Below are 22459 nucleotides of genomic sequence, written 5' to 3'. Positions count from 1 at the left end.
TATATATATATATATATATATATATATATTTTTTTTTTTTTTTTTTTTTTTTTTAAGTTCATTTATTTTGAGAGCGACAGTGTGCATGTGCGCTAGCAGGGGATGGCCTGAAACAAGAGGGGGAAAGAGAATCTGAAGCAGGCTCCATATGTCAGTGCAGAGCCCAACACCAGGCTCCATCCCATGAACCGCGAGATCATGACCTGACCTGAAATCAAGAGTTGGACACCCAACCGTGTCAGCCACGTGTCACCCACGTGTCTCTTGACTTTTTCCATATATTAATATCTGTCTGTAGCTTTTTTTTTTTTTTTTTTTTTTTTTTTTTTTTTTTTTTTTGCTTGAACCTACCTGCTTCTAACTCTTCTTCCTGATGGCCGTTTTATTAAAGACTGATTTAACATCGGAGACTACCAATGCATTAAACTATATCCAGGCTAACATTTTTGGGGAGGGATGTAGAATCCAGATATAAGGCTTTTGCTTTACTTCTTATGGATTGTTGATTAGGAAAATTATTCACTGGTATTTTGGATTCAGATTTGTGGGTGTCTGCTCAAGCAAAGTTACATAAGGTGGAACACTACAGCAGCACATGTGCACCCTGTTCAGTTAAATGCCAGAGAAGGCAAAGGCAGATCTGTTTATTTACATCGTCATTGCAGGCATTGGAAGGTTTTGCAGTAACAATAGGTAATTTATCTTCATGTTACGATGTTACTAATAGTTTTATGTTCTATATATTTCCTTGGACTCTGCATTTATAAAAATAAAGGCAGTTGCTAGACAGTGTTAACTAGTTAGCTCTGAATAAAATGTTTTCAACTACCTTTTTTAAGCTTCTGGGTCTGTTAAAATGAAGAGTATCCTGAAACTGCAATGCAAACTTACTGTGAATCCAGATTTTCTTCATTCTGTGTAACCAACACATAATATAGAAATAAGTTGCATGCTGAGGTCAATATAATTGAACTCTCCTCTTATAACCTTTGATTTAAAAAAAATTTAGGGGCACCCGGGTGGCTCAGTCGGTTAAGCATCCAGTTTTGGCTCAGGTCATGATCTCACAGCTCAGGGGTTTGAGCCCCACGTTGGGTTCTGTGCTGGCAGCTCAGAACCTGGAGCCTGCTTCAGATTCTGTGTCTCCCTCTCTTTCTGCACCTCCCCGCTCATACTCTATCTCTCTCTCAAAAATAAATAAACCTTAAAAAAATAAAAATAAAAAAGATTTAAACCTCAGTATTCTAAGACTGTTGATAAGGCATTTTTTAGGATTAAAAAAAAATTGTTTGACTATGCATGTATTTTCTTGGCTCAAAATTCAAAAAGTAAAAACTCTCCTACCTTAATGTATTCACTACCTGATTCCCTCCCTCAGAAGCGATCACTTTAATTAATATCTTCATTCTTACTTTTCTCTTAAAAGTAGAACCTCTACCCTTCTCCTAACTTGATTTTTATCCTCCTTTTGAGACCCTAAATGTTTTTTTTTTTTTCCTGTCTACAAAGTTGTTTTATTAATTTAAGAACATAAAAATGCACTGTGTATTCTATGGCATCTCTTGTAGTAAGCACTTTGGAATATTTAGATCTGCAAAAGCCTGTGAAAACTGAAACAGGGTAAAAGCTCATCTCCTGCCCATCTTTTTTGGTAATAAAATGAACTAGGAGGATACAATGCTTTCCTCCTGAATATTCACTTTCTCTGTCTCCAGGTATTGGAACAAGTCCACATTCTTTTTTTTTCTTTTTCTTTTAAAAAAAAAAATTTTTTTTTTAACGTTTATTTATTTTTGAGACAGAGAGAGACAGAGCATGAACGGGGGAGGGTCAGAGAGAGGGAGACACAGAATCTGAAACAGGCTCCAGGCTCCGAGCTGTCAGCACAGAGCCCGAAGCGGGGCTCGAACTCACGGACCGCGAGATCATGACCTGAGCCAAAGTCGGCCGCTTAACCAACTGAGCCACCCAGGCGCCCCTTTTTCTTTTTCTTTTAAGGTGTGTGTGTGTGTGTGTGTGTGTTCGTGTTCGTGTTCTGCAGCCACCCAACTAGCCAGGGCTTCTTGTGTTCCAGTTCTTTGCATTCTAATTCAACTATACTTTTGAGGAAAATGTAATGTATGAAAACGAAGCATATGTATAAATGTTTAAATTCCTACAATTGTAGAGTACTTTTGATTGTGATTGTATAGTTATTTGTTTAATGAGTGAATCTCATCAGTTTAATTTCTATTAAACCAGAATGTCAAAGATTTGACACCTTTTTTTATTTCTTGCTCACTTGTTTGTGTGTCAGAGCGGAACAATTGCAGTGAATACTAACAAATCTTTGAAGAGAGATAAAAAAGGAATCTCTCTAGGTCTGCCTTACTTCTTAGGGAGGCTTTCTGTGCTCTAGCTACCCCATGTTGATTGGGGGAGGGCAGCCTACAATTGCTTTAAGAAAGGATTAGCACCGCCAGAAGCAAGGCTTTTGGTCAGAACTACTCATTTCTATAGTGTGATATCAGCCATGTAGATGAAACTGTTGTTCCAAATTACTGTATTGTGATAAAAGTTGAAGAACCACAGTTCGGGTATGATAAGGATGTGGACACAGCCATAAGCTAAGGAAAAAGTTCATCCAGTCTGGGATTGGACCTTCGCATTTTTGACACTGTGTCTTTTAAGTTCATTGCTCAATTAAAATGCCTTCAGAACCCTAGGATATTTGGGAGTAGGGGCAGTTGTTTTTCTAAATTATGGGATTGGAGTGGGTAGGAAGGAATTCTGGGTGCTGAGAACAAATTTTTCAGGAATGCCTACGTGTTTCTTGCCTGCTAACGGCCTCACACATGTACTTTAAGATTTTTTTTATTAAGTTTTTTATTTTAATTTCAGTATAGTTAACGTACAGTGTTATGTTAGTTTCAGGTGTACAATATAGTGATTCAACAATTCTATATATTACTCAGTGCTCATCATGACAAGTGTACTCTTAATCTCCATCACCTATTTTGCCCATGTCTCCACTTCGCCTCTGGTATCATCAGTCTGTTCTCTGTAGTTAAGGGTTTATTTTTTGGTTTATCTCGCTCTCCTTTTTAAAATTTTTTTCCTTTGCTTTTCCTTTTTTGTTTTGTTTCTTAAATTACGCATGAGTGAAACCATATGTTATGTCTTTCTCTGGCTTATTTCACTTAGCTTTATACTCTCTAGCTCCATCCATGTTGCATATGGCAAGATTTCATTCTTTTTTTATGGCTGAATAATATTCCATTGTGTATTATATACCACATCTTTATCCGTTCATCTATCAGAGGACACTTGGACTGCTTCCGTAATCTGGCTGTTGTAAATAATGCTGCAGTAAACATAGAGATTGCATGTATCTCTTTGAGTATTTTTGTATTTTGGGGATATATATCCAGTAGTGTGATTACTGGACCATAAGGTCATTCTATTTTTAACTTTTTAGGAACCTCCGTACTGTTCTCCAGAGTGGCTGCACCAGTTTGCACTCCTACCAGTAGTGCACGAGGGTTCCTGTTTCTCCACATCCTCTCCAACACCAGTTGTTGTGGTTTTGATTTTAGCCATTTTGACAAGTGTGAGGTGATATCTCATTGTATTTTGATTTGCATTTCCCTGATAGTGAATTGGGTTGAACATCTTTTCCTGTGTCTGTTGGCCATCTAGATTCTTTTAGAGAAATGTCTGTTCATGTCTTCCACCTATTTTTAATTGGATTATTTGGTTTCTGAGTGTTGAGTTATATAAGTTCTTTATATATTTTGGATGTTAACCCTTTATAGGATACGTCCTTTGCAGATATTTTCTCCCATTCAGTAGGTTGTCTTTTAGTTTTGTTTCCTTCTTTTGCTGTACAGAAACTTTATATTTTGGTGTAGTCCCAATAGTTTATTTTTGCTTTTGCTTCTCTTGCTTTAGGAGACATATCTAGAATAAAGTTGCTACATCCCAGATTAGAGAAATTACTGCCTGTGTTCTCTTGTAGGATTTTTATGGTTCCAGATCTCACATTTAGGTCCTTAATCCATTATAAATTTATCTTTGTTGTGTATGATGTAAGCCAGTGGTCAGTATTTTGAATGTAGCCTTCCAGCTCTCCCAACACCATTTGTTGAAGAGGCTGTCTTTTTCCCATTGCATATTCTCTGAGGTTAATGGGTTCTTCAAAATAATGCTTCAGTTAATTTAGAACATTATATAAATTGAGTACTTGATTTTTTACCAACTGATATTTCTTGAGCTGCTAAGCTGTGCTGGGGGAATACAAATACTGGGCAACTTTTTATTTTATTTTATTAAAAAAAATTTTTTTTTTTTTAACATTTATTTACTTCTGAGAGACAGAGCATGACTGGGGGGAGTGGCAGAGGGAGGCAGGGACACAGAATCCAAAGCAGCCTCCAGGCTCTGAGCTGTCAGCACAAAGCCCGATGCGGGGCTTGGATTCATGGGGACTTTAATTCACGGACCACGAGATCATGACCTGAGCCGAAGTCGGAAGCTTAACTGACTGAGCCACCCAGGTGCCCCTGGGCAACTTTTTAAAGAGGCATGTATAAATAAGTTACAATACAGTGATATGTGCAGCATATCACTGACATACAAGGTCAGAGAAGGAATGTTTGTTTAATGCTTTTTTCTGGTAAGGACTGACAAATCCTGGTGGAAAATGATCTAAAGCTAGATTTTGCAAAATGAATAGTAGTAGCTCACTAGGTGGATGGGATTGGAGAAGGCATTCCAGCCAGAGGAATAGAAGGAATAGAATGTGCAAAGGCAGAAGCTGTTAATGGTATGGTATGGTATGGGAAGTAGTGTGGTAGGAGCTGGGCTAGACAGGTAGGCAATTTATGAAGGGCTTTAGCATAGTTCTAAATGAGATGCATTTATCCCCTAGGACCTGGCAAAACAAATTAATGTGGGATTAGTGTGTAGAAAGACCACTTTGGCAGTATAGGAAATAAATAAGAACAGGATGAGATTAGGAAGCAAGGAGAACAGTGAGAAGTCTATTTCAATAATTTGTGCAAGAGGGGTGCCTGGGTCGCTCAGTTGGTTGAGCGACCACTTCAGGTTGACTTCAGCTCAGGTCATGATCTCGCGGTTTGTGAGTTCGAGCCCCACGTCGGGATCTGTGCTGACAGCTCAGAGCCTGGAGCCTGCTTCAGATTCTGTGTCTCCCTCTCTCTCTGCCCCCCTCCTGCTCTATCTCTCTATACTCTATCTCTCAAAATAAATAATAGTAAAACATTTTAAAAAATTAAAAATAGTTTGAGCAAGAAATATATGATGTGGTTAGCAAGGTTGAAATAGACATTCAAGGAATTAGGGTGTGGAATCAGTAGGAATTGGTAAATTTTATAACAGGACAAAAGAGCTAGTGGTTAAGTCTTTGGCATCATATATAGAAAGAACTAAGTTCAGGTCCAGCTTTGCTTTTTATCAGTTGTATAACTTGGTGTCATTTATTTTAATAGATGCTCTTTCCTTATCTGTAAAATGAGTAGTTGAAAAATAGTGTAGTTGAAGCTTTAAGCAGCCTTCATTTAACTAACTTCCAGATTAATTGTTCGTCTCCATTCCCTCAATAAAACAGACTTATTTGATGTCCATGGTAAGCTCTCAGCTTGTTGACTTTCCTAGATAAGCAAAGTAAATGGAAAAAAAATTTTAAAACCCTTTTTTTTAATGTTTATTTTTGAGCCGGGGAGGGGGAGGCGCAGAGAGAGGGAGACACAGAATCTGAAGCAGACTCCAGGCTCCATCCTGTCAGCTCAGTGCGTGGCTTGAACTCACAGACTGCGAGATCATGACCTGAGCCAAAATTGGACACTTAATCGACTGAGCCACCCATGAGCCCCAAAATGAAAAAATTAACGTCACAACAGGCCTCATACTTTATGATGCCATTTTTATAAAATATCCCAAATAGGTAAATCCACAGAGACAAAAAGATGAGTGGTTGTCAGAGGCTCTGTTGGGGAAGGGAAGGAGGTATGGGGAGTGGCTGCTACCATGTATGACGTTTCTTTTTGGGGTGATGAAATGTTCTAAAATTAATGGCTGATAGAACTGTGTGTCACAACTCTGAATATAATCAAAACTACTGAATTATACACTTTGAAAGTAAATTTTCAAAGTGGTGTGTGAATTATATCTGAATAATGTTACCCTAGAAAATATTAATAATATACACACCACTTTGACATTTCTGCAGTTGTCCAGTATGTCATCTTATAACTTCTCTTCTTCCAGTATAGGATCATGCATTACATTTGATTATCATGTTTAATTACCTGCTTATTTTTTTGAGAGGTTACAGTAAGAATTGTATAAATGGTTAGACCCATTGAAAATGGGAAGTGTTTTTCTTCAGTCTTTGTTAAACATGGAGAATGGATCCATGTTATTTTAGATGTATGCAAAATAAAATGTCTGATTAAATTAAAGTGGCTTTTTACATGGATCTCTAAACTTTTATTTTATTTTATTTTGTTTTATTTTATTTTCAAGTATATTGATTTATTTTGAGAGAGACAGAGAGAGCACGAGCAGGGGAGGGGTACAAAGAGAGGGAGAATCCCAAGCAGGCTCCGCATTGTCAGCAGAGAGCCCATCGTGGGGCTCGAACTTATGAAGAAACTGTGAGATCATGACCTGAGCCAAAATCAAGTTGGACGCCTAACTAACAGCCACCCAGGCACCTCTGGATCTAAGCTTTTAATGAAGGTTACTTAAGCAAGCTAGCATTTTGGGAATTTAAGGTGTGTTTTAAAAAATAACTTTTAGAAACTTCTTGAAGTGTGAATACTTGTTTGTATGGACTTGAAGTAACCGGAGGACTCTACATAGATTTTAAAGATACTGATGGTAGTTTTGTATATAAATGTTTTACCAAATCTTGGTAATTGGCCTAAATGACACTATCATATATTCTTTTAAGCACCCAAAGTTATCTAGATGTGGTGTTAGCAACCATTTTTACCTAGGAAGACAGGGAAAAGTAGAATGGTAAAATGCTGAAATATAGTTTTATTTTGTGATTCTAGTAGACTTTGGTATTAGAGAAATTTTCTACATGTAATAATTGCCATATTAATTTTGGTATAAAATGTCTTTGGATGTGATAATTTGTGTATTAAAGAGCAGCCTGTGAAGGAATTGTGTGGCATGGTTACAGAAGTGCTTGCCATATCTGTAACTGTTAATGGTATTAAAAATACTGATTACTGCAGTGGTACTATTTCTACTTGAAAGAAAAGAAATCAAAATTTAGTTTATTTGGGTATGTGTTTGGGAGGACTGTAGACCTGAAGTTCAGGCATTTTGCTTATAGAATATAGATAGATATGTTTTCTTCTGGTTTCCCCCTTCCCTTTATATACCTTGATTTTAATTTTTATCAAGTCTGTCTATCTGGCCTTTGCCGCTGTGGCCCATTGATCTGTCCATCTGTCTGTTACAGTGCATATTGGTACTTCCAGAAGTATGAATTCAGTGATGCAAAGGACAGGCGGGCTGCAGCAGCAAAGGTAGGACAGAATCATTCCAAAGACAAGTCATTAAAGGACCATTAAATACACATATGTGCAAGCACACTTGGCAGCAAGTCCAGTACCTCATTATTTTAAGGGCCTACCATTTATCCTGTAAATCTTGAGGACAAGCCTCTTGAGGACAAGCCTGTTCTGACATGACAGACTTGATATATCCATTTATAAAGGGTACAGTTTTGTGTTTTTTAAACCAGAAGCTTACTTGGCACTTAGGCAATAGTAAATTGATGTGTGCCATTGTCTTTTTTTTTTTGTTGTTTTTTTTTTAATGCTAAATAATAGAAGAAATGATTAAATGGAGGGTATTCATGCTGTTTGCTTGATTCATGGACCTGGTTGGTTAATTTTCAGAAACTATGATGACAGAGGACCCATTTGTAAAACTGGGAGGAAAAGGAGGAAAGCTAGATTGATCTGGCCATGTGTGTATATGTATAAAATATACATTAATATATATCTGATTCTGGAATATTTTGATGGAAATAATTTGAATCTTCCAGGCTTAACTTCTGGAAGGAAGTTTAAACATTTCTATTTAAATGTTTGTACCATTTGCTTAGATATTTGTATCCATTTGCTTGCAAAATGATAGCAATTACAATACCAGTACCTGGCTTTCTTTTTTTAAATGCTATATTAGAATGAGAGAGCAACAGTTTTTTTATACTGAATTCCAAGACAAAATCACAGGCAAATTTTAAGAACTCAGGCAATATAATGCAAATGTTTGAAGAAAGAGAAATGGAAAGCTTACATCAAAGGTAATTAGGTTGCTTCTTTATATTACTCTAGTATTGGCTGACAAAGTAAGATTGTAGGGTTAGCTGCATGATACAGATATGTGCATCATTTTCTTTGTTGATATACTTCTAAAAGGAAGGGGCTCTGTTTTTCTAAATAGGTTAATACAGTGCTTTTTAAGGCTTCCCAAATGAAAAGGCAGATACAGGTTTGTATCTGGTTTTCAATGAAGATTGCTGGATTTTCAAAATGACTATAAAACCTAAGATCTTAAGTATCTGCTGCCTAAATTCTGGCCCAAAAGGCTGAGGTTAGTAGTTAATACTTAATAAACTATATATTATATTGAGGAGAACTAGTCTGCATTCTCTTAAATGTGGAAATGTATTTCAAAGTTTCATGGTATACCATAGTAGAGGTTTTTTGAATCAATTGTGTTGAAACAAGATGTTTTGGTATTTAAGATGGCTCTTTTTTTGGTCTTGGAATCCTTTTTAGTTAACTTTTTTACTCTCTTATTCCATACTTAGTCCTTTCTTCCAAATGTATTTTATGTATTTCACAGTCTAAAGAGAGCATAAATCATTGCTTACCTTGTATGGCAATATTAAAATGAATATTTGTCATGAGCCTATAATTTCTTTAAAACTGTCAAATCTGGATTAATATAAAGCAAACTAATATAAAGCAAACTAGGTTCATTCTAATTCTGGCTCTGCCACTGTTGACATTTCAAAAGTAACTTCTAGTTTTTAGTTTTTTTCCCCTTTTATTTATTTCTTTAATTAATTAATTTTTAAATTTACATCCAAGTTAGCATATAGTGCAACAGTGATTTCAGGAGTAGATTCCTTAATGCCCTTACCAATTTAGCCCATCCCCCCTCCCACAACCCCTCCACCAACCCTCTGTTTGTTCTCTATATTTAAGAGTCTCTTACGTTTTTGTCCCCCTCCCTGTTTTTATATTATTTTTGCTTCTCTTCCCTTAGGTTCGTCTGTTTAGTATCTTAAATTCCTTGTATGAGTGAAGTCATATAATATTTGTCTTTCTCTAATTTTGCTTAGCATAATATCCTCTAGTTCCATCCACATAGTTGCAAATGGCAAGATTTTATTCTGTTTGATTGATGAGTAATACTCTATTGTATATATATGCCACATCTTCTTTATCCATTCATCAGTCAATGGGCATTTGGGCTCTTTCCATACCTTGGCTATTGTCGATAGCATTGCTATAAATGTTGGGTTGCATGTGCCCCTTCAAAACAGCATCCCTTGGATAAATATCTGCTAGTGCAATTGCTGGGTCGTAGGGTAGTTCTATTTTCAATTTTTTGAGAAACCTCCATATTGTTTTCCAGAGTGGTTGTACCAGTTGCATTCCCACCAGCAGCGCAAAAGAGATCCACTTTCTCCGCATCCTCACCAACATCTGTTGTTGCCTGAGTGGTTAATGTTAGCCATTCTGACAGGTGTGAGGTGGTATCTCATCGTGGTTTTGATCTGTATTTCCCTTATGAGTGATGTTGAGCATTTTTTCATGTGTCGGTTGGCCATCTGGATGTCTTCTTTTGAGAAGTGTCTATTCATGTCTTTTGCCCATTTCTTCACTGGATTATTTGTTTTTTGGGTGAGTTTGATAAGTTCTTTATAGATTTTGGATACTAACCCTTGTCTGATATGTCATTTGCAAATATCTTCTCCCATTCTGTCGGTTGCCTTTTAGTTTTGCTGATCATTTCCTTCACTGTGCAGAAGCTTTTTATTTTGAGGAGGTCCCAATAGTTTATTTTTGCTCCTGTTTCCCTTGCCTCTGGAGATATGTTGAGTAAGAAGCTGCTGAGGCCAAGGTCAAAGAGGTTTTTGCCTGCTTTCTCCTCTAGGATTTTGATGGCTTCCTTTCTTACTTTGTTTTTGTTTTTTTAATTTTTTAAATGTTTATTTATTTTTGAGAGAGAGAGAGAGAAAGAGAGCACAAGCAAGGAAGGGCAGAGAAAGAGAAGGAGACATAGAATCCCAAGCAGGCTCCAGGCTCTGAGCTATCAGCACAGAGCCTGATGTGGGGCTCCAACTCATGAACCATGAGATCATGACCTGAGCCAAAGTCGAATGCCCAGCCGACTTTACCACCCAGGTGCCCCATCCTTTCTTACATTTAGGTCTCTCATCCATTTTGAGTTTTTGTGTATGGTGTAAGAAAGTGGTCCAGGTTCATTTTTCTGCATGTTGCTCTCCAGTTTTCCCAGCACCGTTTGCTGAAGAGACTGTCTTTATTCCACTGGATATTCTTTCCTGCTTTGTCAGAGATTAATTGGCTACCTGTTTGTGGGTCTATTTCTGGGTTCTATTGAGTGTCTGTTTTTGTGCCGGTACCATACTGTGTTGATCATTACAGCTTTGTAATACGTCTTGAAGTCTGGGATTGTGATGCCTTCAGCTTCGGTTTTTTTTTTTCAAGATTGCTTTGGCTATTCGGGGTCTTTTCTGGTTCCATACAAATTTTAGGATTGTTTGCTCTAGCTCTGTGAAGAATGCTGGTGTTATTTTGATAGGGATTGCTTTTCCCCTTTTAAGATGCATGTTGGTTATTAATGTCTTCTTTGAAAGGGATTGTTAGTAAGGGTGTGAAGATGGGAACTGTTTAACTGGATCTAGATCATTGCTAAGATTTGATTTTTTTTTTTTTTTTTTTTTTTTTAATAGCGTTTTGGGCTCTGACTTCGGCTCAGGTCATGATCTTGCAGTTCATGAGTTCAAGCCCTGCATTGGGCTCTGTGCTGACAGCTCAGAGCCTGGAGCCTGCTTCGAATTCTGTGTCTACCTCTCTCTCTGCCCCTTCCCTGCTCACACTCTCTCTCGCTCGCTCTCAAAAAAATAAGAAGAAAAAAAGAAAAACATTAAAAAAAATTTAAATAGTGTTCTTATGTCAATAAACATGAATCCAAAGTTGAAATGTATTTTATTTTAGAAGAAAAATAATGTTATATTGGTGCTCTTTCCTGCTTCCTGCTCCAGTTTAGTTTATTCTGCAAGTTGCTATTTTTTCCTTCAGTATTACTGTGGATTTAAAAATTGTACAGTATTTTCTAATAGGGACATATCAGTTTATCTTTTTTCTTATTGTTGGGCATTTTGTTCACTCGTATTGTGTGTCTTCTTCCTATCATTCCCTTCCTTTTACTTTCTTGACCTAACCTAACCTAACCTCCAAAGTGGGTTTGTTGGACTTTGGGTATAGACATTCATAGTTCTTATAAATAAGATGGAATGTTTTCAAAGGTTATTGAGTTTATCTTTTAGCCAGTAGTGTGTGAACTGTCATTTTCTTTGCTCTTTTGCTGACACAGTATATTAAGAATCTTTAAATTTTTCATTAGTCTGATAAAATATTATTGGTTTTAATTTAACATTTCTCTGAACTGTCTTTTAATTTAATGTTTATTTATTTTGAGAGAGAGTGCAAGTGAGGGATAGGCAGAGAGAGAATCCCAAGCAGGCTTCATGCTGTCAGTGCAGACAGAGCCTGATGCAGGGCTCAATCCCCCGACCCTGGGATAATGACCTAAGCCAAAACCAAGAGTTGGACGCTTAACTGACTGAGCCACCCAAGCGCCCCATCAAGTGTCACTTCAAGGAAAAAAAAAATCAAGCTATGAGCAAATTAAGACTTGACTATGATTACAAAACAAAATGACTTTTTTAAAATCACAAGTTGGAGAAAAGAGCCAAGGTAACAATCGTATATTAAGAACTCGTGATGAGGGGTGCCTGGGTGGCTCAGTTGGGTCCCACTCTTGGTTTCCATTCAGACCATGATCCCAGGGTCATGAGATTGAGCCTTGCGCTGTCAGTGCAGAGCCTGCTTGGGATTTTGTCTCTCTCTGCCCCTCCCCCCTGCTCTTGCTCTCTCTCAAAATTTAAAAAAAATGACACTATTGAACAGTGTTTGTTTTTATGACAGCCCAAATAGTGTATTACGATTATTATGCTTTTTTTTTTTTTTTAAAACAGGCTTAATGCCAAATACTCTGGACCTTCCCGAGAACAATGCTTCTGATATCAAGGTCCTTTGGATTGTATTTACACTTCTGGAGCCCTCCATCCTGCTGTTGTAATCACTAACTCTTCCCACTAACTCTTGAATTGGACCCTTTTTCTTAGACTTGTGTCTTTTCTTGATTTAATCTAATTTTGCTGGGCTACATCCTTAATTTAACTCCCATGTAACTTTATGATGTTACTCATTGTGGCCCTGATAGTATCTTTAATTTGTCTTCAAATTTGGTTGCTAGATGGGCTAGCTGGAAAAGTCTGGATTGAATGTTGACGAAAGATAACTGCCTTCTGCACTTACTGTTGCTAATAAGTCCAATACCAGTCTGGTTCTCGTTTCTTGATGACTTTTTTTTTTTTTTTTTTAAGTTTCAGCCTTTTCTCTTAATTCTTGGTTGTTTCAAGTCTCTTCATTGTGTTGGGCCTTAGTGGACCCTTTTAACTGGAAGATTTGTGTCCTTTATTTTAATGTTTATTTACTTTTTTTGAGAGAGAATGCATGCACATGGGTGGGAGGAGGGGCAGAGAGAGGCAGAGAGAGAATCCCAAATGGGCTAGTTGCCCGAATTCACCAACATGAGATCATGACCTGAGCCGAAATCAAGAGCTGGACACTTAACTGACCAAGCCACTCAGGCACCCTCAGATTTGCGTCCTTTTAAAGCTTTGAGAAATGAACTTATAATACTGCTTTGGTAATTTTCTTCCCTCTCCTCTCTTTCTGGAATTCCTGTTAGGTGATTGTTACAAACAATGGATAGTGGCTTAAATAAAAATGATGATAAAACTACACAAGAAAGACTGGAGGGAAGGTGCATGTAAGAGTGCAAAATCATCATCAATGAACATTGTGATAGATGGTATCTAAAATAGAAAGATAGTAACTATCTGAGAAAGCATATTATTTGGGATAAAAGTACTAGAAGGAACAGTGAAAAGAATTTAAAATACTTGCCTCAAAGGATTGGAAATCAGTATTGACTGAGATGTGGCAGAGAGGATTGTTAAACCTTGAGGTTATAATTAACTTTTAAAACTATGCACATACACTAAATTTAAAAAATGCTTAAACAGTGATTCAGTTCAACCCCATTATTAAAGATCCACATTTAGTGATACTGTCATTATTTAATTACTTATTTGGCTTTTTTGTTTTTATTGTGCACTATGTTAATATACTGGGTAAACTTCTAGCAGGAGTAGGTGAGCATAACCAAGTTATTTTTAATCAATCAGGAAAATTCTTCCTTAATTGATCTCCCAACTCTTTGACACAAAAATGTGGAACACTTCCTGAATTTGCATGGCATCCTTGCACAGGGGCCGTGCTAATTTCTGTATTGTTTTAGTTTTAACATATGTGCTGCCACAGTGAGCACTGATCTTTATTCTCTAAAATCCTTTCAGCGAGTATATGTAGAAGTGTTCTTAGGCTAGGTATTCATTATAAGCTTCACGAAAAGAGGATGATTCCGGTTGTATATGCCATGTGTTCCTTTTGTCATGATTGTTAATCATTGAGCCTGTGTGTTTTGAGAATAATTGGCAAGAAAATGTACTGCAGATGTACATGGCCTGTTATAGCTTGGTTATAAAACGTTCTTTAAATGATACAAGAGTATGTATGTGTCTATTTCAAGATCATTTGAATTTATGGCTACTTCTTGAGCTTTAAAGAAATTTACAGTGGCTTTTTTTAAGTAAGATCTTTCTGAGATAAAAGTTAAAACCCCCATACTTTTTAAATAAGCACTATGGGTTTCAGAGAATCTCACTTGTGTTTATATTGTACAAATTTTTGTATGCCATCTATACATACATGGAGTGTCATTAAGAAATTGTGAATTGTGGGGCGCCTGGGTGGCTCAGTCGGTTAAGCGTCCGACTTCAGCTCAGGTCACCATCTCGCGGTCTGTGGGTTCGAGCCCCGCGTCAGGCTCTGGGCTGATGGCTCAGAGCCTGGAGCCTGCTTCCGATTCTGTGTCTCCCTCTCTCTCTGCCCCTCTCCCGTTCATGCTGTGTCTCTCTCTGTCTCAAAAATAAATAAACGTTAAAAAAAAAAAAATTAAAAAAAAAAAAAGAAATTGTGAATTGTTAGTCAGAATCCTACCACTTATCAGTAGGTATTTTGAGTTGCTATGATAAGAAAGGAGGAAGTACTAGTTCAAATTATGTACTGTTAAAATTTGTTCTTAAGAAGTAGTTGGGAATGTGTATCTTTTTTTTTTTTTTTTTTGAAGTGCCTCCAAAGGAAGAGAAAACTATATACAACACTTCTTAACAATATTCAGTTCACTTAACAGAACGAATTCAATTTTGTATGTCATCTTCAGGTAGTTTGGAGATGGCTAGTGGTTGTGTTAAGTGCGGTACATTGAAGTCACTCAAAACGTTTTGGTTGTGTGTTTGTGGAACATTTTCAGTGGTGCCACAGTAGCTATGTATAGAATGCTAATACTTTGGGCTTGACAATTGGAACCCAGAGGTGAACGTGTGAATAGATAACTAAGAGGATTCTTAAATAATTCTCTAACAATTCTGAATTACTGCAAAAATAGTCAAGTAACATAAAGTGGACTATATAGAATTTTCATTTGTGGTTTAAATTAGCTGTTATGCCAGGGTAGTTTGGAATTGGGAGTTACCTGGTTCTTGGACTTTCCTTTAAATTCTTACCCTTTTATCTGTAGGAATTTTTCTTCCTCTCAAAGAGTATGGGCATTTTTTCCCCTTCAGTTAGGAGACTGAGGCCCAAGAAAATCTTGCCTTGAATGGGGTTTCATGTAATGGTAAACGTTTAAAACTAGGGTTATATTTGTTGGAAGTGACTTGGCTGTTCATCAACTAGATGCTAAAAGCATATAGTGCTATGTAAAGCCTTCAGTTTGTTTTTCTGATGTAAAATACAAGTTTTACCTAACATTGTTTATACTGTTTACATAAGATATATCCCTTCCATCACATGCCCCACTTGGGTTTGCGGTTGAATACAGAATAAATCAAATGATACACACAGTGATAGTATCCTCTCTTCTATTAATAGAAACATTTCTTTTACTAAATTTTGATTAAACTCTTGACATTCTCTAGAGGTGAAGTCTTGGCTCTCCAAATTTAAGATGACATAGAAGGAAGTAATTGCCTTCATAATATGCATGTACAAGGGCAGGTGAAGAACAGCAAAGCCAAATTTGAGATGTTATTGTTGGTAGTTGGCTAAATGTATTCATTAGCAAGTTTGGGTACAACAGGATTACATGTGGAGTTCAAATGCATACCTCAGCACAATTTCAAGTTAAGTGTCATGGATCTACAGAATTCTATGTAGTTGGTCAAAACTTGTCAGTGTTAAATTTTTATTTTAATTAACGTCCAAGGGTAGTGAGTGAAATTGTGAACTTTTTGCTGAAGTAATCTCCAAGCAGCGTCTTCAATGGGAAAGTCTCCTAACAGCATGACCTTCAACATTTTACTCTTGTCTTTTACCTTCCTTCTTGGAGGGTAGCTTAAAAGTAAATATTCGAAACTGGAAACTTTGAGGATTAGTGTTGTTTAGTTGTACATTTGTTTTATTTATTTTTAAAAAAAAAATTTTTTTTTAACGTTTATTTATTTTTGGGACAGAGAGAGACAGAGCATGAACAGGGGAGGGGCAGAGAGAGAGGGAGACACAGAATCGAAAACAGGCTCCAGGCTCTGAGCCATCAGCCCAGAGCCCGACGCGGGGCTCGAACTCACAGACTGCGAGATCGTGACCTGAGGTGAAGTCGGACACTTAACCGACTGAGCCACCCAGGCGCCCCAGTTGTACATTTGTTTTAAATGCATACAGCTTTTAAGCCATTTGGGAATTCTGTGATGGTCTTCCTCAATTCTGTGAAGTACCTTTTTGTGCTCTGTTGGGCTAGAAAGCCAAAAACTATTTCTTTTTTCTGCTGTTCCTCTTTCCTTTTTTTTTTTTTTTTTCCTGCAGTTGTAAGGATATGAGATTTTTTTTTGCAGTAGCAGAAATGTAGCATTGCATTGGCCATTCCTCTGCATTATCCAGAGGCATTTGTGGCAAAGGCAGCAGATAGACTCTGTTTTGCTTTGTACATCACCTGGCTTCTTGGGTATCTAGAGTCAGTCGTGGCAGTGGTAATGATGACTTCCTGATTCTAGCTTTCTAATCCTTGGATCATCTCCCATTCTTGAATTTAGTGGTTCCATTGGTGGCTTGTGCAGGAAGAGCTCCTTGTGACTCAGTTGTATAGTATTCTGGTGTCGTTCTTGTACTGCCCACTCCTCCAGTCCATCTACAAATCAAGCACTCAATTCCTTTATTAATTCCCCCTTTGCTCAGAATATCTATTTAGTGGTTTTTATACCCTTCATCAAATCCTGAATAATCAAAATCCAGAGCATCTTTTGGTGACAGATACTACTCTTCCATTTTGTATATGGTACTGTGTGAACTTTGGATACATAAATAATTTATTCTGTTGAATGTCATTTATTAAGCATTAATTATATTGCAGCTTTTTAGTGATTCTTAGTATAAAGCTCTCAACATACTTCTATATCTTTTAAGAGAAGAAAAATTATACCTGAATTGCATATAATAATTTCTTTTTTTCAAAATGTTTATTCATTTTTGAGAGCAAGCATGAGTGGGGGAGGGGCAGACAGGGTGACAGGGGATCTTAAGGAGACCCTGCTGACAGCAGTGGGCCTGATGCGGGACTCGAACTCACGAACCATGAAGTCATGACCTGAGCTGAAGTCAGATGCTCAACCACCTTTACATGATAATTTCTTAAAAAGAAATCAAGTATTTAATTAAAATTAAGGAGAAATGGAAATGAAACCTTTTAAGATAGTATAACGAACTCTCAGAACTTCCTGTAGCTTGTATCAGTGCTTGTCAAACTTCACTATGCATATATATCACTTCAGGAACCTGTGAGAGGAACCTTTGAGAGTCTGGTTGAAATGATTCAGTAGATGTGGATTGAGACTTAGGATTCTGAATTTCTAACAGATTCTCAGGTGATTGATTTTGTGAACTACAGTTTGAGAAGCAAGACTTATACTGTTTATAGTTGATTGTTACAAAAGTAATACAGTACAGAAAAAAACACATTTTCACCTCATTCCCAAATAAGCGCCTCCCTCAAGGGTGGTAACTCTCCAGAGGTGCTTTATTTATTTTTTTCTTTTTCAGAGCAACTTTAATATAAATCCTTTTAAACATTTTATTATGTATTGAATATATCATAGAACTTTACCTTTTTTTAAACTCAAAAATATTATACATTGCTCAGTAACTTGCTTTTTCTTTTTCACTTAGTGATGTGTCATGGATATGCTTCCTTGTGCATGCGTACAGACCTATTTTCTTTTTGTTTATTAATTGCTGCATAATGTTCTAAGTATGGATATGGCATAATTTATAGGCATTCCGCCCCCCCTTGGAAGAATGTAGGTTATCTTTGCCTTATTGCTTTTCCAAATAATGTGCATGTAAAATTTCTTCTCCTTCCCCTTCTACACTTACATATTTCTGCAGAGTAGGTTCCTGGAAGTGGAATCTCTAGATCCTATCTTAGGTCATTTGCATTTAAAAATTGGTTTCTTTAATCTTTATTTATTTTTGAGAGACAGAGTAACAGAGCACAAGCAGGGGAGAACAGAGAGAGAGGGAGACACAGAATCCGAAGCAGGCTCCAGGCTCCCAGCTGTCAGCACAGAGCCTGATGTGGGGCTCAAACTCACGGACCGCGAGATCATGACCTGAGCTGAAGTCAGATGCCCAACTGACTGAGCCACCCAGGCGCTCTATGGTCATGTGTGTTTTAAATTTTGTTGAGTTCTGCCGAACTATTCTCACAAAAATTTTACCAAAGTTGCCATTTCGCTAACATGGGACATTTCCCCTCCTCTGTCCCTGCATATTATAAATTTTTAAGATTTTAGCCGTTGTGGTAAATTAAAAACACTGTATTAAAGGGGCGCCTGGGTGGCTCAGTCGGTTAAGCGGCCGACTTCGGCTCAGGTCATGATCTCGCAGTCCATGAGTTCGAGCCCCGCGTCGGGCTCTGTGCTGACAGCTCAGAGCCTTGAGCCTGTTTCAGATTCTGTGTCTCCCTCTCTCTTACGCTCCCCTGTTCATGCTTTGTCTCTCCCTGTCTTAAAAATAAATAAAACATTAAAAAAAACAAACCACTGTATTAAGGAGGTTGAATATTTTCTTGTTTTTCAGCTAATTGTATTCTTAGAATTCATAAACCATCCATTTGTGTTGGATTGTCTTTTTATGGACTTGTGTGTTTGCTTATTTACTGTTTACTTTAGGTGTTGCAAATATTTCTATGTAGAACTTTTTATATTTTATGGCTTTTGGGTTCCTAATATTAAGTAAGGCATTACGAAGCAATAGTCTATAAAATTTGAATCAGCAGCAGCTCTCTTAAGGAGCATGTAGATTAAGCTACATGGAAACATACTATAAAAACAAGGCCTTTTTAAAAGAAGTTTTTATTTAAATTTCAGTTAACATACAATGTTAACATACAGTTTCAGGTGTACAAGATAGTGATTCAGCACTTTCATACAACACCTGGTGCTCATCACAAGTGCACTCCTTCATCTCTAACACCTATTTACCCATCTCCCTCCCACCTTCCCTTTGGCAACCATTAGTTCCCTCTAGTTAAGAGTTTGTTTTTGGTTTGCCTGTCTTTTTTTTCCCCTTTGCTCATTTGTTTTGTTTCTTAAATTCCACATATGAGTGAAATCATATGATATTTGTCTTTCTCTGACGGACTTAATTTCACTTAGGATGGTACTCTCTAGATCCATCCATGTTGTTGAAAACAGCAAGATTTCATTCTTTTTTATGAGCCCATTCTTTTGTAGGAAAATTGTCAAACTGAGTTTTGAGATGGAGTGTATAACCTGTTTAATTTCATTTCAGATCAAATTATGAGATAGATGAAAAGCTATACTTTGAGGCCTTTCTGTGTATGTTAATTGGGCTGAAAAAGTGTCTTCTTGCTGCTTCATCCTAGACTATTATATTATAAAACCCATTCATTTAATATTGAGCTTTCCCTTTTTAAAAAAATTTTTTTTGATTACATTTATTTATTTTTGAGACAGAGATGGAGCACAAGTGGGGGAGGGGCAGAGAGAGAAGGAGACAAAGGATCCAAAGCAGGCTCCAGGCTCTGAGCTGTCAGCACAGAGCCCGATGTGGGGCTCGAACTCACAAACTGCAAGATCATGACCTGAGCCGAAGTCAAACGTCTAATGTCAAAAAATAGTTGCCTCCCCACAATACTAATCATTGGAATGTTACTCAGTAACTTGATTGAGTCTACTAGGAGATCTGTCACATTCTTTTAAATGTAGGCTCTGCATTCATGTGTACAACTAGAATTGTGGTTCTTCATCTTGGCTGTGTAATGGAATTGCCAATGAGCTTTCAAAAAATGGTAATGCACGGGTTCTTTTCCTTACACTCGTCCGATGATGTATTTGTTGTGGGGTGTGGCCCAATACAGGTATTTGAAAGTTCCTCAGATGATTCTAAAATGCTACCCACATTGAGAACCACTTGATCAAAGAATGGAGGATGATAGTGCATTGATATTAAGGCCTCAGCTGGGACAGTTGGCATGTTCAGATTTACTTTTCAGGGCAAAAGCCGGGGGTGCCTGGGTGGCTCAGTCCTGTAAGCGTCCCACTCTTGATTTTGGCTCAGGTCATGATCTCACAGATCCGTGAGATTGAGCTCCGAGTCAGGCTCTGCACTGATGGCACGGAGCCTACTTGAAATTCTTTCTCTCCCTCTCTCTGTCTGCCCCTCCCCTGATTTTGCATGCTTTCTCTCTCTCAAAAAATAAATAAAGTTTAAAAAAGTGCAAAAGCAGAACTTTGTAGATACTTTCAAAGCAAACACTTGCTATCACCTTAGAATGTAATTTTCTTCAAATTACTACAGTATTACACTTCTGTGTTCATATTAGAGTTCTAAATGTATACTCTTTCAGAGCTCTCACAGTTGGAAACTATTTAGAGCAGTAGTTCCTAATTCTGTCTGCATATTACTATCATCTGGGGAATTTTAGGTAAAAAAAATTTGAGTAAGAAATTCACATACCCATGTCCACTCCAGATAATTGAATCAGAATTGCTCTGGTGAAGTTTAAGTATTGATATTTTTAGAGTTCCTAGGGAGATTTTAATACATAGCCCAAATGAGGGACCATTGTTTTAGAGTTTACAGCTAGAGAATATATGAGATTTCAGATTGTGTTAGGTCTTTTCTTGCTTTGTTTATATCTTTAAAAAAAAAAAAAAAAAAAAAAGGAACGCCAGTAAGAATAGGATGAAGAGTTATTTCAACCAAGAGCTTGAATTGATGTTCCACACAACTAATCAAGAATTTTGGTAGCATGCATAGGTGATTTCTCTCCTTTTATTAGTCCCCAGCCTAAAGCATTTAAATCAGAATCTTTTAAGGGTGGTACTATAAGCATACATTTTTATAAATTTTTCCTAATATTCAGATCCTATTAATCTGTTTCATCTTGGGTCAAGTCACTTAACCTCTCTAACCTTATCTGTAAAATGTGAATAATGCCTACCTTATATAAAGTATCGATGTGATGACTAAATCAAATAATAATGTATATAAAGTGCCTGGCACTGAATAATTTCGTGTCTGTGTTCTATTCAGCATTGTTCTTTTGACACTTGTACTTTCTTTTTTTTATTTATTAACTTGTTTTATTTTTTATTTTTTTAAATTTACATCCAAATTAGCATATAGTGCGACAATGATTTCAGGAGTAGATCCCTTAGTGCCCCTTACCCATTTAGCCCATCCCCCCTCCCACAACCCCTTCAGTAACCCTCAGTTTGTTCTCCATATTTATGAGTCTCTTCTGTTTTGTCCCCCACCCCCCGCCGTTTTTATATTATTTTTGTTTCCCTTCCCTTATGTTCATCTGTTCTGTCTCTTAAAGTCCTCATATGAGTGAAGTCACATGATTTTTGTCTTTCTCTGACTAATTTCACTTAGCATAATACCCTCCAGTTCCATTTACGTAGTTGCAAATGGCAAGATTTCATTCTTTCTGATTGCTGAGTAATACTCCATTGTGTGTGTGTGTGTGTGTGTGTGTGTGTGTGTGTGTGTATACATATATATACATCTTCTTTATCCATTCATCCATCGAGGGACATTTGGGCTCTTTCCATACTTTGGCTATTGTCGATAGTGCTGCTATAAACATGGGGGTGCATGTGTCCCTTCGAAACAGCACACCTGTATCCCTTGGATAAATACCTAGTAGTGCAATTGCTGGGTCGTAGGGTAGTTTTGGTTTTAATTTTTTGAGGAACCTCCATACTGTTTTCCAGAGTGGCTGCCCATTTTCTTTTTAAATGTTTATTTTATTTTGAGGGAGAATGGGGAAAAAGCAGAGGAAGAGAGAAAATCCCAAGCAGGCTCTGCACTGATAGTAGGGCTCGATCTCACGAACTGTTGAGATCATGACCTGAGCCAAAATCAAGAGTCAGATGCTTTAACTAACTGAGCCATTTAGGTGCCCCATTCTTCCCCCCTACCCCTGCCTCATTTTTTTACGTAGGCTTCACACCCAGTACAGAACCCGACACAGGCCTTGAATTAACAACCCACCCCTAAGATCCAAGATCTGAGCCAAGATTCAGAGTCAAACTTTTTACCTACCGAGCCACCCAGGTACCCCGACACGTATTGTACCTTAAACAGCCACAACTCCATTATAGGTGCTCCAGTGTAGGTTAAAAACTTTTACACTTAATATTTAAAAATTATATTTTAATTTACATAAAATTTATACTTTTGGTGTACAGTTCCATGAATTTTGACCAGTGTCTGGAGTTGTGTATCCACTACTACAATCTACACACAGAACAGTTCCATAGTGGCCCTCTAAAAAATTCCTTCCTTCTACCCTGTTCGTTCAAACCCTCCCCCACCCTTAATTCCTGGCAACCAGGGATTTATATGCAATCCTGTAGTTTTACTTTTTCCACGGTGTCATATAAGTGGAATCATACAAT

The 22459-nt window shown here is 37.3% G+C and overlaps 1 protein-coding gene and 1 non-coding gene across 3 annotated transcripts in view; one reads left to right on the top strand and one right to left on the bottom strand.

The window, feature by feature from the left end:
- Window positions 1–22459, top strand: part of ARIH1 (ariadne RBR E3 ubiquitin protein ligase 1) — a 118540-nt gene that overhangs the window by 20864 nt on the left and 75217 nt on the right. The window contains exon 1 of one of the 2 annotated variants that reach the window (XM_081795847.1): window positions 7347–7544. The exons of the other annotated variant lie outside the window; for it this stretch is intronic. Within the exon in view, the coding sequence (XP_081651973.1) occupies window positions 7362–7544 (183 nt within the window). The 5' untranslated portion in view covers window positions 7347–7361. Of the gene's footprint in view, window positions 1–7346; window positions 7545–22459 lie in introns of those variants that run through there. 2 annotated transcript variants of the gene reach the window in all.
- LOC132670505 (U6 spliceosomal RNA) lies at window positions 13640–13743 on the bottom strand. Its single transcript, XR_009606743.1, has one exon. It is a non-coding gene; the product is annotated as a U6 spliceosomal RNA (small nuclear RNA).

The sequence above is a fragment of the Panthera onca genome, chromosome B3 (assembly GCF_046562875.1).
Source record: "Panthera onca isolate mPanOnc1 chromosome B3, mPanOnc1 haplotype 2, whole genome shotgun sequence".
NCBI lineage: Eukaryota > Metazoa > Chordata > Mammalia > Carnivora > Felidae > Panthera > Panthera onca.
Note: the sequence above shows the minus strand (reverse complement) of the source record. Positions and strands in the feature narration are given on the sequence as shown.